Source organism: Vanessa atalanta, chromosome 15, assembly GCF_905147765.1.
Source record: "Vanessa atalanta chromosome 15, ilVanAtal1.2, whole genome shotgun sequence".
Classification (NCBI taxonomy): Eukaryota; Metazoa; Arthropoda; class Insecta; order Lepidoptera; family Nymphalidae; genus Vanessa; species Vanessa atalanta.
The window spans coordinates 8,006,962-8,023,056 of record NC_061885.1 but is presented as its reverse complement, the minus strand read 5'-3'; the positions used below and the strand labels follow the sequence as shown (position 1 = coordinate 8,023,056).

Genomic DNA, 16,095 nt, shown 5'->3' with positions numbered 1-16,095 from the left:
GAGTTACTAAAGGTAACAGAAACTTTTAGTAATTCTATTAGAATGGAATTTGGAGTTGACAAGTGCGCGGTTATGCATGTAGAGCGAGGAGAGATTATGGAATCTGACGGATTACAACTTTCAGATTCCATAAACTTTAGATCACTGTCCGCAAACGAATCATACAAATACTTGGGTGTGTCGGAAGCGTTAGGCATCAATGTGACCGACATGAAACAATCACTGCAGGAGCGTTTCTTTGGTCGCCTGAAAAAAGTGCTCAAAAGTCTTTTGTCGGGTGGCAATAAGGTTCGCGCTTTCAATGGTTGGGTCATGCCGGTCTTGATGTACTCTTTCGGCATACTCAAGTGGACTCAAAAAGAACTAGACGCCTTGGATAGGAGAGTCCGTGTCCTGCTGACTGCATATCGGATGCATCATCCTCGGTCTTCGGTGATGAGATTGTATATCCCACGGAGATGTGGTGGCCGAGGCTTTTTAAATGCCAAGACCCTACATAACCGTGAAGTATACAAACTCAGGGAGTATTTTCTCCACACTGACTTGGATATGCACCGAGATGTAGTTACAATGGACAAGGGGCTAACTCCGCTCTCCTTAGGCAAAGAGAACTGGCGCAAACCCGTAGTACTAAGTACTGAGAATCGCAAGGGGGTATGGAAGAGCAAGGAGTTACATGGACGCTTCTATCGGGCCCTTCATGGACCCGATGTGGACTTTATGGCGTCCGTTTCTTGGCTACGGTTCGGTAACCTATTCGGTGAAACCGAAGGTTTTGTCTGTGCAATTATGGACGAAGTTATCATGACGAACAATTACCGGAAGTATATTGTGAGGGATGGCACGGTGGACATATGTCGGGCGTGTCACACTCCGGGCGAATCCCTTAGACATATTATTTCCGGTTGTTCTCGTCTTGCTAACGGAGAGTATTTGCACAGGCATAATCAAGTGGCCAAGATTATCCATCAACAACTTGCACTTCGATACGATCTTGTGGTATCAGAGGTACCATACTACAGGTATGTGCCCGACCCAGTTCTCGAGAATGGTCGTATCACACTGTACTGGGACCGATCTATAATCACTGACAGGGCTGTTGTCGCCAACAAGCCTGATATAGTGGTGATAGATCGGTCAGAGCGCCGCACGATAATTGTTGACGTCACCATCCCTCATGACGAGAATCTCGTGAAGGCTGAGAAAGATAAGCAAATAAAATATCTCGACTTAGCTCACGAGGTTGTCGACATGTGGGATGTGGATACAGCAGTTATTGTGCCAATAGTCGTTTCAGCGAATGGCCTAATGACCAAGAGCCTCGACCAACACCTTAAGAGGCTCTCGTTAGGCAGCTGGGTCAAGGGCTTGATGCAGAAGGCAGTACTCCTCGGCACGGCACGTATTGTGAGGAAGTTCCTCTCTCTGGAGCCCTGACCACCGGTGGCTTGGACCCTGTTCCCGCCACTGGTTGGCCTCTGTATTCTATATTTTTAAATATATTTTATAAATTTGTATTTTATATTTAAAAATGTTATTATACATGAGTAAAAATAAATAAAAATAATAATAAATATTGGACAACATCACATACATTACTCTGATCCCAATGTAAGTAGCTAAAGCACTTGTGTTATGGAAATCAGAAGTAACGACGGTACCACAAACACCCAGACCCAAGACAACGTAGAAAACTAATGAACTTTTTCTACATCGACTCGGCCGGGAATCGAACCCAGGACCTCGGAGTGGCGTACCCATGAAAACCGGTGTACACACTACTCGACCATGGAGGTCGTCGATTTGAGTCTTATTTGATAATTAGGTGACTATAGTAATAAAAAATGTTTTCCTCGTTTTACGCCCGACCGTCATTTGTTTTCTTGAATTCAAATTTTTGCCACCGAAAAAGATATATAAATTTGTTGGAGTTACAGGATCGCACAATCGTTTGTTAAGACGCCAGTAATATGTTCTTATTTTATTAAATAAAATGATTCGTACACGCACAAGGCACCGATGTTTTATCATACACAATTGGATGAATGGTGCACGAACACATACAAAAATTAATTTATATTCATTAAAATATGTATAAATTACCCTTTGAGTTGTGTAATAAATTCTACAACGGAATATCTCAATAATATTTCAGTTTTAGAATAATCCACAAAAAGCCCAGCTATCAATTTTATTTACACGTCAAACCCATTGTGCACGGCGTTGAATATCTCGTTCGTTTGAACCCTAATAAATCATGTTCGGGATAAAATTAGTATTATTTTTACCAATGGCTCACGTCATTACGGATTTTCTATTTTATTGCGGGTCGAAAGGACCGTGGCAGATATTTTTCATTGCGGAACAAACGTGTCGATAAAAGGGTTAAGCCGTTCACCTGTTCTGAAATTGCTATAATAATATATTAGGAAATTACTTTCAAGTACCTAAAAACCTTATTACATACATACATTATGAAATATTTTATCATATTTACATTTAAGAAGGGATTGTAATGACAAAATACAATATAATTACTAACAGTATTTAAAACGGGATATTTAACATGTTTTTTATTTTAATTTGTTGGAGCACGATATTTCGACATTATCTACGAATGTCTTGTTCACGAGACTGACGTTTGCGGGTAGATGTTGACGGCATTAGAAGTGTCCATATCGGACTACCTCCTTTCTCGTACGTTTGCTGCGTAAACACTGGTTACCACTACCACTATCAATATCCCGTTTTAAATACTGTTAGTAATAAAAATAACTATGTTAATTTAAAATCTTATAATTATAATTATCACTAACTAAAACCTACTAAAAGTTTGCAATAAAGTATATACCCAGAAGAGATGGCAAAGAAATTTTATATGAAAAATATGTATGTATATTATTTGAAAAGTATCAAAATGATGTCTAAACTTCAACAGTAATTAGACTTACCATACTTTAAGGTCTTTTTTATGTAATACTACCTAGAGAACCCGTTATTCGTTGATCCTTATGTGATTACCTCCGATGTAAAATCCAGTAGTAATCCGTCACGTCTCCTGTCTCAGGACTCATTTGTATTACTTACGACACTCTTGCCATTTCGAGAAGCGATATATATGTATGTTGCGAAGAAGTCATTAATGCTATTACGTATTTTTATTTATTTTTTTATTTTATGGAAACACTTATGGCATAATAATATACAATATTACATACATCAGCTAAGTTTCCACTGATACACAGGTAACATTATACAATTCATCAGATCAATAAACGTATACTAACGGAAAGGTTATACAATTATGAATAAACTTTAATACATATATAAAAGAAGCGACATTAAAATTAAAAATTAAGACAAAATATACACTAAAGGCTACATTGACATATAAATTACAGACTAAATATTTATTCATTGCTGTACATATTTTTATACATAAAAATAATCTTATTTGCTTTATTTTTAAAAGAATACATTTTTCCGAATTATTTCAATTTGTGCAGCTTCGGTATAAGGAGATATTATTAGTACAAATTTAAATGTGTATATTTTACAAATCGGCACATTAAAATGGCTTATATCTAGAATGATTTCGTGAACTGATAAATTCTATATTAGACAATAGGAAAGGTGATTCTATAAAACTGTTAATTACTTTGTATAACATATGTTTATTTCACTCGAGATAGAAAGGTTTGACAATGACTTGTATATCGAAAACAAAAAACGTCCATAGTTTATGAAAAATAATAATTGTCCAATGACTATTTAAGAGCACAATTATCTCAAAAAAGGTAGTTATTACATTTTTAAACCTATTCACATAGATAAAGTCATGAAAATATAATTAGAAAGCACCACACGTTTTTTTTTTTCGTATTTAATCTGGACGTACTTTTTGATTGTATGTTAAAATTTGAAAACAAATTAAGTAACTTGTTTTTCCGTAGGTCCGGAGCTAAATGGAAATTGAGTTTCAAGATTCAATTATATTTATAAATACACAAAATAATATAACATTTTATAATAATGATGATAAAATTCTGTTACTTTATAATGTATATATTATGTGTGTATGACGCATTTTGATTTTGCACCCCATAACGTTGTCTGAAAAAGATTGTTACTTAGCAACAAGTCAGCCTTATTGTACATCTTGAAATTTTCATGTTACTTTTTAATTACATATTTGTGATAAAAAATAAAAAAAACTATTAGTTTTATTAAATTAGGAGACAGTTTGTTCGTACTACCAATATCATTACACAAAACGTATAACACTGTAGCCTACATTAAATGTAATTAATTAAAGTCAAGTTTATTTGTTTTATATTTTGAAAATATTTTCATTAATATCCGTTTTGGTATATTATTCAGAAAATTTAGTATTATTTCTAAGGATAACATTTAAGAAAATATATGACTACTGGTTGTGAATTTTCAGCGTAATACCTAATCTATTTAAATTCAAATGTGATACTAAAATTAATATTAAAACAGTATCAGTAAATAACAAAAGGTAACTTTTGATTGTTAAATAAATTAACTACTCATAACATAACATTACGTACATTGTAGTGATCGTATCGCGAACATTTTGTCAAACTGTACGGAAACAATTTTCACATTTGCGGGATTTTTAATTAAAAATACTTACAACGAACGTATACAGCGAGCATCTGATAAGCACACCTGTTCTTTGAATTTAGACTTTATTCTTATTGTAATAAGAGCTAGGAGTCTGTTCACGTGTTCTCTCTTGTCCCGATTTTCGTAATACTGAACTCCAAAGGCTTAAAAAGTAATTCCACATTGCGAACGTTTTATTGCCGGACAGGGGCTCCCGTCTCGACGTTTTGTTTCGCTGTAACGAGTTCGCTTTTAAAATAATAGTTAAAATGATCTGTATTTAACCAATAAAGTATAACTGTTTGTAAGAGACTTAAACTTTTGTTTCTATTACAAATATAACCTCCGAAACGCACTGCATCTTTTTGTATAAGGTTTATGTACTGTATTAGTTTACTTGGTGGTAAAGTGGTGGAACGATTCTTATCTCCCAAGGCTTGGGGCGCATTTATGATTTAAGAAATAGTTAGGTAATATTTCTTACAGCGCCAGTCATTACCGACGGAGGTGACTTACAATCAGGTGACCCTTTTAATCGTCCACCTAAATGTACTATTTAAAAAAAAAACCACCTCATCATTTATTACTTTATTTTATTCACTGCTATTGAAAGAAGAATTTAATCTACTAGCGATCTTTTTCTGGGTATAGGTCCTCATTATAATTATTATAGTCGGGTCGCTTATTACTTTCTGATATTGAAGTGATTCAATATCAGAAAGTAATAAGCGACCCGATCGATCGCGTACGTTCATACATGCTCCGCTGAACATTGTAGAATTACTATTTATGTTTTTCCAAGAAATATTTAACATTGCCAATTATTAAAAAAAAATATTTTCAGAAAGAAAACATTACTTAATAATGCTTTATTAATTTATGAAATTCTACAATTCTATTTTACCTACTCAAGACAAGATTATAATTACAGATGATATAAAGTTAGTTTTTTAGGCAGCCGACAAATATATATATGAAATCACGTTCTAATTAAAATTGTGGAAAAGAAAACTACCGAATTTCCTGTCTATCTAGATAGAATCTATTTGCCGAACCAGTAGCTTTATATTTATTAAAACACTGCAAAATTTGAAATCTTGTAAAAGCCTATTACAGTATCTTTTGGTTTTGATTAAGAAATTAGCACTTGAAAATCCAAGAGATCCTTGTTTCAATTTGAACCTGCGGTTTGGACTTAAATTAGGGTATATTCTCTGGATTTCTCGGTACAGGAAATTCCCAGTACTTCTAAGTACGAGTACGTAACTAGTAATCTTATTTGGTATCGAAATTGGAACTCCAATATTATGGCAGTTTTTAAATCGTGTTCAATTATTATTTTTTATAATTGATTTAAAATTTTCATATATATTTTAAAATCAATCTATATTCCAAGCTTCATTAGATAGGTAAGAACTATCTGGGACCCCAAACGCCTATCGACGTCATGACAATTACATAGCGTTTGTATTTTGCTGTAACAATTTATTGTTGTTACGTGAAATTCTTAAATGCAGCTTAATAATAACGTTTATGAACTTATAAATAATAAGAACATGATTTTTAAGACAGTGAGCAATTTCAATAGAGAATCCATAAATAAAAAAATATTCTTATAGGAATGCTCCACCTTCTGACAACATCGGACTCATTTTGTTAATAAATATGTAACAAAATTGAATTACATAAATCATATCAAAGTTAAAAATATATTAAATTATGCAGACTGTGATGATGGAGATGTGATACAACCACGAGAAGCATCCCCATGGGCGACTACTATTAATATTATACCGCTAAACGTCAATATTTTGCATTGTTTTGAGTATTATTAGTAGTTGAGCCCAGATTAATAGTTCCCAGAATCGGAGACTGGGCTGGGTCAATGATTATTCTAAGCAACCCGGTATTATCAAGTTGGCTGTATAGTCGATCCTGAAATTTATCTGCCTACTCGTATCAGATCTACACTATTATATAGACTGCGCAACCACCTAGACTCCATGGACAATGACCATCGTGGCCGATGCTCACAAAGTATCCTCCAAGTCCAAACCTACAAATATAAAATTGAGTCTTATACTATAAACTTCAAAAATAAAAATTGAATGGCAACATTCAGTTAAAAGCTACGTGATCCACACATTGGCTCTTCAGTTACACAATATTCCCATAGATCTGTTGAATAGAAGTGTTTTATACTACTACTTTGAAGGCGTCAATCGAATCTTAAGTTACTATCAAGTTTTCCCTTTTGCAAGTATAATTAACGTCGACACAGTAGAGGCAACTTTCCAGCTCAACATTTCAACTTTGTGTAACTCTAGCGCTAGTCTGAATGCACTTGATAATTAAATCCTGGACTTCTTGCTACCTCTGAAGCTGCTATCAACAGTATTACTAGGGCAGCCTAGCAGTTTTTCCTTGCTTGGTCTTGTTACGGCTTTGAAATTTTACCTTTCGACAGGCTTTGTTAAAAAAAAAAGCTTGGCCCGTTTTAAGGAGTTGCTAATATTCCTATCCACTTCTCCAATTAAGCTCAAAGTTTGTGCTAGAGCTTAACGCTTCACTGTTGGAAACTAAATCCTTTAAATCAATTGAATACCTAGAAACTATCGAAAGTGAAAATAAATTTGAACTTTTGGAACCAGCTTTAGCCGGCGGTTTTTCCGAACCGATACGTCTTGGAAACCTTTAAGAAAATAATCCACTTATTTCTTAAAGACCGGCAACGCACCAACACGCGTTCCGATACTGCAGATGTTCATGAACTGTGATAGTCACTTTCCATTCGGTAATTCTCCTGCTCGTCTGCTACATATGCCACATAAATAAGAAAAGGAAGACTTAGCTGTACCTTGCGGTTTCACCAGCGTTGAATTTGAGTTATAAATACGCGCATGTAATACTGTGTACTAGAATGGTTGACGTTTATAGTTACTGCTTGGCTCCTAATCGTAGCATGAAGTCATTGTTACTAAAACTGAAGTTATTTTTACGGTCCTTGATATAAATACATAAGTAACTACATAATATGTAACTATACTAGTGTATGTATGAAATACTAGACAACATCGAAACTAAATTTTAGTTTCTTCTTAATATAATCACAACAATGAGTTTTTTATCAGAAAAATACTTACTATCTGTAATAAAGGGGACAAAAAATATGCAAAACACTGTACTAATTTCTCCATCCTTATTTTTGATCATCATTTTAATACAGATAGCAATTTCTTTACTTATTTTATCGAAATACTTTCAATAGCGTCCAAAGAAAATACCGCCAATAAAATAAATGATGATGGTTGTATTTTTGCTCTTTAGCTACAGTGTCACATAAAGTCCATCAGTTCAACATATATAAGAAAGCTTTTGAACGTGTATAACTTGTAAAAGAAAAACATATCATCTCTGAACTTTTTTAATCAGTTTTACAGATGAAATAATTTTCAAATTCATTCATTCATCAATCATCATCACAAACGTGAAGCAATTAAATAATGAAATCCTTTTAAGCTTATCATTAGTATTAAGAGTGGGGATGACAATAGCCCAAGGGGTCAGGATCGATCTTGCAACTTTTTACATCGCTAGGCGGCCCTTAAACCATTGCGCTATTGACCTTCAAACCAGAACACAAAAATACTGACCACTGCAGTTTGGCGGTAGAATATCTGATCAGAGCAATTAAATAATTAAATTCAGTTAAATATTTATTATTATAATTCAATATTTTATAATTTATATATTACTTTGATTTATATTCAATTACATTTAAAGCACTAGATCACATCTTACTTGGAGAAATCCGAACCAAATACTGCAGAATACAACACTCGAATTCCTAGTACAATGCTCGGAAGTCGGGCTAGATTTAGTCGTAATTAGTCCGTGCTTCTCTCAGATTCAACTAAGCCGTGTCAAAGAGACCCAGAGGGGAGTTCGGCTGTAATGAGTTTTAACACCTCAAACATCCGCGAGTATTTATATTACATTCCTGTTTCAGATAATATACTATAAACCACGTTTAAAGTATCTACGTCACTTTTGTCCTAAGTTATTTGGAATTTAGTTAGTAAATATTGTTCCAACGATGTTTATTCATAACGTTTATATAATTAGAGCGATTCTTGTATATAAGTTTATTTTATGTATTATTAAAAATAGCTCCAACAATTTTGTTCAAGTTTTTGCTTTTGAAGTTCATTTCAAAAGGTGTAAAAATTTTTTTATGAGTAATTTTATTACAACCGAACGAAGATCGGTCACTCAAGTAGAGTATAATATATACCTAGTATATAACAGCAATACTTACAGTGTTGGTAGTCGGGTTGTCTTTTTTTAATTATATAGATAGGTGGACGAGCGAAAGGGCTACCTGATGGTAAGTGGTCACCATGGCCTATGGACAAAGGCGCTGTATAAAGTATTAACCGTTCCTTGCGTCACCAATGCGCCCCAAACCTCACTAAGATGTTATGCCCCTTGTCCCTGTAGTTTCACTCACTCAAACTTTTTTTTTTAAAGAATTCTGGCACTGCTTTACAGGAATTACTAATATACCTATTCACCCCTCCTTTTAAGCTTATCACTTGTATTAAGAGTGGGGATGACAATAGTCCAAGGGGTCAGGATCAATCCTGCGACTTTACATCGCTAGGCGGCCCTTAAACCATTGCGCTATTGACCTTCAAACCAGAACACAAAAATACTGACCACTTCAGTTTGGCGGTAGAATATGTGATCAGTGCGTAGTACCTAATTCGTCTGGTTTGCACAAAGCCTTACCACCTACTACTGGCTTACAGATATAATATCATAATTCCTTAGGTTGATGGCGGATTGACGATGGTTAATATTTCTTGCGATGCCAATGTCTTTGGGCAGTTAAGATGGCATTTGCCAGTCCTCCTATATATATGACTTTAAAAAAAATCGTCTGATGGTTGGTCGTACGCCTGATCTCTCGAATCAAATCTCAATCGACGTGTCTTCCCGTCCATTCGCGCGCACATTTGTGTAGTTCTGTTTGATTTATCTTTGAGAATCAATACGGTAATGCATCAATATACATTGGTATACATCGGTGTATGGCAATTGGATAAACGATAATTTGGCTTCGTCTAGACTGCATCGTTTCTTATCCGTATATCCATGCGGAGCAGAATTTTGAAAACGGACCACTTATTCAACGTTAATGTTACAGTTCTATTTTCCTTTCCAACTTGGAGTTAAGATTGTCCTGTAAGAGGACGACAATAGCCCAAGGGCATCGAACCATTAACATTAACATACGATACAAATTCCGTTGAACAATTACGTTAATATCATAAAGAATTAATTCAAATTTGCTAAAAGTTAAAATTCATTTACGAAATGGTTTTAGTAGTTTTAAATAATAAAACATATTGTGAAGTGAATTTTATTTATATTTTTTATTTGAAATATCTAAAATATTTATTGAAATGATAAATATTTAAATTATTTTTAACGAGTAATTATAGTAGGAACAAGCTTTTAAATTAAACTTCAACCAAAGTAAAACAAAGCTTACTACTACGTGTGCAAAATAAAATTCTTGTTGTTAGTTTTTAAATCATTACACATGTATTGATTTTATTGTGCAATAAAAATACAATATTTGTATAAATTAATTAAATGATAAAAAAAAAAAAAACAAAACACTGTGCATCAGTGACTTGAGTGATTACTATTCATAAGTAGATAGAGATTTAAGTTATTTATGAAAAGTTATTGTTTAAAATTAATAATATTATTAAACTTTGACATAATGAATGGCTTAATGAGTTTCAAAACGTCGTGGATATTTGTAACGCGTTAGGATATTGTACTTAAATTTGAGATTTGAGCAATTTTTCATTTTCTTCTTAAGTAATCTCAAAAGTTTAGCGACGTGACCTTTATAAAGGTGAGCCATTATTATGCTTTTACGAAACAGCCTCACAAAAGACACAAAGGCGGCTAACCACAAACTAAGTAATTTGTACAAATATTTCGTTAACAAAATACGAATCCATTACAGTAGTCTATAAAACCGTTTGTTATTTGTAAGATTTTATTTTATATACAGAAAACGACTAAAACAAAACATCGCTTATTAAAGAAAAAACTATAAATGAAAATGGTTTTATTTCAACGGAATGGAATGTTATCCATCTTCTCTTATGACAGCGATACTAAGAGCATTAAAACCAGAAATACGTGAACTACCATCTTGGTATAGTATTTAAGTGCTTGAATGTGATCCAGGTGCCGATTTGCACTGGTCACGACCGCGATCCTGCGATTTAGTTCGGTTTAAATTTAGTGCGTCGCCGCGCACGCGTTGATTGACACGCGCTCTCGCACGCATGCGTGAAATACGTACCTATGTTTAAATGTAACAAGAAATAAATATAAAAAACAAAAGCAATAAGTGAACAAACTTTGAACGACATGTTTAAGTACACTTATATACTTAATAGAGAAAAATAATGGTTTAACATATTTCAAAAAAATATTCGCAACTTCACGTCAATTCCGTTCAACAAAATCAAATTTGGGAAACGTGTGTAAAAAAAAACGTTCAAAATATTTGTAATAACTTATTATATAATATTAAAAAAAAAAATACGATCGATAAAATGGCACTGAATACGAGGTATTGGACGCGGGTGTTAATAGTGCTTATTATACAGGGTGCGTTTCAAGAACTGAAGCTTTATGGATCTCCGTCTCAAGCTGAGGTGCAATGCGTTAATACGTTTGAGGTAAGTTACATTTTATAATATATATTCAAATATATCTTAAATTTTAGTACGCGCCCCATTTATCATACCTCTATTTTGATTTGATTGGAATTTTTATTTGTTTAATTTTCATTCTATTTAAATTTATATTTTGTGCAAGTAATTGTAAAGTCCAGTTTACTTTAACGGCATTTTAATAAAATTTCGACAGGAAATAGACAGAAGCAGTGAGGGCGACGAGATAGATATTGACAATTTCTTGGTGATTACTCGTTTTTTTTTTTTGTATTTATGTTCGCTTCATTTCACCCAACGCTAAGCTATTCTTTAACACATCGATATAATTTAATCAATTATATTATTGATATATAACTGTAATTATATCTGTATAAACTGTAACGGTAACGTGTCTGTTTGTTCGAGTATCATGCACTACTGATCCGATTTTGATTAAACTTTTTATTTAATTACAAGAAAAAACTCGGCTCTACCTTAAAAACTGGTACTAGGTAATAGGAGCCCAAGATATAGGTAACAATAACATAATTTAGTAAAATCTACGTATGTCTACGAAATAAAGTCTCTATAATACATGAAAATACACATCAATTGATACGTATTTATATAATTTCATTTCGTATAAAGAATAATTCATTAATTGATCCTACGTATTATTAACATTTTGACATTAAATTTTTTTTAATTATTGATAAAAATAGAAGCAATACATCATTCCATAAATGAATTAATTAATTTAATTAACCAAACTGTTCCCCGCAACTACAAACGCGTCCCATGGCCCAAAATGTTCCCATACATCTTGTTATTTATACACTTTGTTCATTATGAGGTAACAAACAGACACGCGTTTATTTCCAAATTTCTAGTCAAGAAAATAAAAAAAAATAAAACTATAAGTATTACAAATTGAGAAATATATTATTTATAGAATGTAAATATGACATGTGTTACAGAATAGCTACTAAAATCGTGACGTCTACTAACACAATGCATTGTGGGTGTCTAATATTGACCACGCTTTGTTTAACAGTGTGCGAAGTTGTTTTCATTTTCGTTTCAACGCTAACATAAATTGTAAGATTTAACTAACAATTTACTACTAATACTAAACGAATATAAATAACAACTTCCCTTTCTAATTCCAAAAATAATGTCCAGTTCATAATTCAATCATAGAAAAAAATAATTAAAAAACCACAATAAAAATATAATTCAAATTAGAAAAATAAAGATCATTGACAACGACTGTTATACTAATTGTTAATGGGGGTCTATTATGACCATAGAATGCGGTGAGTTCTGAACAATCAAACAGTCATAAAGACAAATATTTATCATTTAAAGAAGGTCCCATCTTCAAAGATAACGCGAGTCAACGCACGCTTTACAGTACTGCATTGTTCGCGTTTAAAGTATTACTTCAATATCACATGAGACAATCTTATAAGATCAAACCAACTAAAGGACGAACGTTTACAAAATTTTCGCTTTAAAAAATCTTGGTTGGGTAATTCAAGCAACTTATTCACAAAATTATATTTTTATAAATGTAAATCTATCGTTTTGAGCTGTTTTTTTTTCGAGGGTTTTTTTGTTTACAATATGAGTTGATTTTATTCATACATACACAGATAAAAATAAAATACTTTCAAAATCGAAAGCGATTGGAATCGTCTGAATAGATTATCACATATATATACTATATACTTCTATACTAAATGACCTACAGGTCCTAGGTTCAATGTACAAAAAGCCGCAAAATAATCTCGATAGCCATGATATTTGCTCTGGTACGGAATATGTAAACAGACAAGGTCTCGGCGCAAACAAATATCGCAGGGACGTGGGGCTGCAATCGTAGGCTCAGCTTACACTAACGATTACAGAACATGTATCGTCATTGTCATCGTTGTTTATGAGTTCCTAATACCTCTTATATTTCTCGATGAACATTTAATCATTTGGTGCTGTTTTAATAAAACTGACTTTTAATTATTTTTTTATCAGTATTACAGATGTTGCGCAATACATCAGCAGTATTAGCTATGAGATAGTTGGGAGTTAGTCAAAGTAAATAACCAAGTAATAGTAAATCGAACGCTCTACCGTGTTCTGTACTTATCTAAGATTCTCAAAGTTAGAAGAGAGAACTAATTTAACATGGTTGTTTATTGAAGTTGAACCAAATTAAACAGAGCTTTGTCAATATCATTTTTTTTACCGTTCTGTTAAAATACACTATGCGCAATTTAAGTTTGCCGACCAGTGAACCGAAACGTTCATGTAAAACTGTAGAAAATACGTTCATCAACTATTTACGTAATTTATACTAATTACTATTTTTATATGATAAGATACTGGTCACTCTATTTATTAAAACATATCTGCCTAGCCATTCGCAACTAATATCAGTCTTGTAAATAATATCGCGCGTAATGTACGAAGAAAGAGTAAAAAAATCCCTTAGGAGTTTCACCATCAATTGGCCAGGTAATATAGAACCTATTTTTATGTATTTTTTTACTACATATGTATTCCTCAAGATAATCCATTCTTACGTTTTTAAAGTGTCTCAGAACGTCTTTATTGTGTTGAATCTATCGCTCTATAGCTCGAAATGTCAGCAAAAATCGTATCATTAAAAGGAGTTTGATTATATAACCAAATCCCTATAAATAAATAAATATAATTTTGCAAAAGTGTATACGTAGCCTTATATTTTATAATGTCGTGAAGTGTTTCTATATAAACATCCTGTACAAAATACTAATATCTGTTTACTACTAGAATTTATCTTATCAATCTAAATAATCCATACATTCTTCGGAAATTGACCTTACGAATCGGCATACGTGGAAAAATGGATACAGGGTTTAGTCAAAAATAGCTCTAGTAAACCAAACACACTATCTATTAAAATGAATCAAATGAAATTCAAAACTCATTAGCAAGTACACATGACTTTATAATTTGGTTCAACGTGGAGTTCAAATTGATATCTCTATCGAGAGGAATACAATGCACCTCATTTTTATTTGCAAAAGGTAATACTTCCACTGATCTTGAAATGCAATAAGCAAACATATTTAAAATGATTAAACAGATTTTGTTACAAATAAAGACATAATGAATGAATACTTTCCCCGCAAACAGTTCATTATATAGGCGTGCAAAGACAGAATTGAAGGTTTACATAATTCGTATTCATACATCGTACTGAAATATTCAAGAGAGCAAAGAGCGTATCTCATTTCCGTTTTCGTAATCAACATCTCCGAAATGTTACATATTGACACACTCTTGAAAATATCATTGTTCAGATATATTTCGGGTAATTTGTTAGATATTTTATTTTATCACAAAACAAATTAATTTACTTTGAAATAAAAATAATAAGGACGCTATAAATTAGTCAGTATTTAATTCGAAAACAATTTTTTTTTTTAAAGAAGTAGTAGAAAATTATTTTTGATTGGTGTGATACGATCGAATGAGAATAAAATTCCAGTTTACATTTGAATGATGATGAACCAAAATTTTAGTTGAATACCTCCTTCTTTTTTAAGTTTTCGATCACTTTCCTTGTTAGAGAAAAAAATATATTTATATAAAAACATTTTTTTTTTAGTGACAAATAACAATGTCCTCTTCCTACATGTTACAAATACTCTACGCTTTGTTTGTAAACACTCAGGCGTATTGCTAACGACTCACTAACGACTCTTTTCGAGTTTCGATTCCCATTGTAACCACATACAGCCCTTCCAGGGATACTAAATGATTTTTCAATGTTAAATGTATTTCCGAGTTTTATGTATATATTTGATATATGAGTATTAACTAAAATATTTTTACCTCAGTAATAGTACCTCATATTCTTTACTACATTATGTTTAAATCCAGAAAAAAAATGCAGCTATCGTACATTATATTATAATTTTATAACGTATTATAATATTTATATATAGACAACATACAACTCGAGAATATTAATTATGCATAATTCATTGTTAAAATATTAACCTTCTAACAAAATATAAAAGAATAACATTAATTATAAAACATATTTTTTTATAATATATCGTCGAACGCAGGTGGACCAAGAAGAAGGCGATGCGGAGGGCTCTGGTCGTTATGGCACCATACCACCATTTCCGCCACCTCCGCCCGGCTTAGATGGTAACCATTCATTCATTGTTTTATATTACGTTAAGCCTCCTTAAAACGAGACATTATTGCGGAATGTATTATTTTAAGCTGCTTTATTTACTTGAATTTCAACTTTTAAAATGGCACATTCATTTTGACGCTGTTGGACTTATTGCTGTTGGCTGCTGTGACCAAAACAGCTTTACAATACACTTTTAAACGTCCATTAATCCACACAACTGAAAATGCATTTGTAATTATAAAATACAATTCAATAGATTGAAAATAATCCATTTATATATCGTTATAAAATAATTAATTGATGATATAATATATAATATAGATTTGTATGTCGTATTTAATATCAAAAACCTATTAGGAGGGACTACCCTACACCGAGAGAAGTCCGTGCGGTTACAGTGTTTGCGCGGATTAACGACTGTTTGTTTTAAGCGATACGTAATTACAGAGGGTGACTTATGAACCCGCGCTACTAACAACTTTCTGTATATATCTTTGGATTTCGGAGCTTTGTATGCTA

At 32.6% G+C, this 16,095-nt stretch overlaps 1 protein-coding gene across 2 annotated transcripts in view; it reads left to right on the top strand.

Moving 5' to 3' along the window:
• Positions 1-16,095, top strand: part of LOC125069226 (collagen alpha-1(XVIII) chain-like) — a 175,349-nt gene that overhangs the window by 142,636 nt on the left and 16,618 nt on the right. For both annotated transcript variants that reach the window (XM_047678639.1, XM_047678640.1), the window contains exons 5-7: positions 11,334-11,405; positions 11,596-11,646; positions 15,500-15,584. In XM_047678639.1, coding sequence (XP_047534595.1) covers positions 11,334-11,405; positions 11,596-11,646; positions 15,500-15,584 — 208 coding nt within the window. The remainder of the gene's footprint in view (positions 1-11,333; positions 11,406-11,595; positions 11,647-15,499; positions 15,585-16,095) is intronic.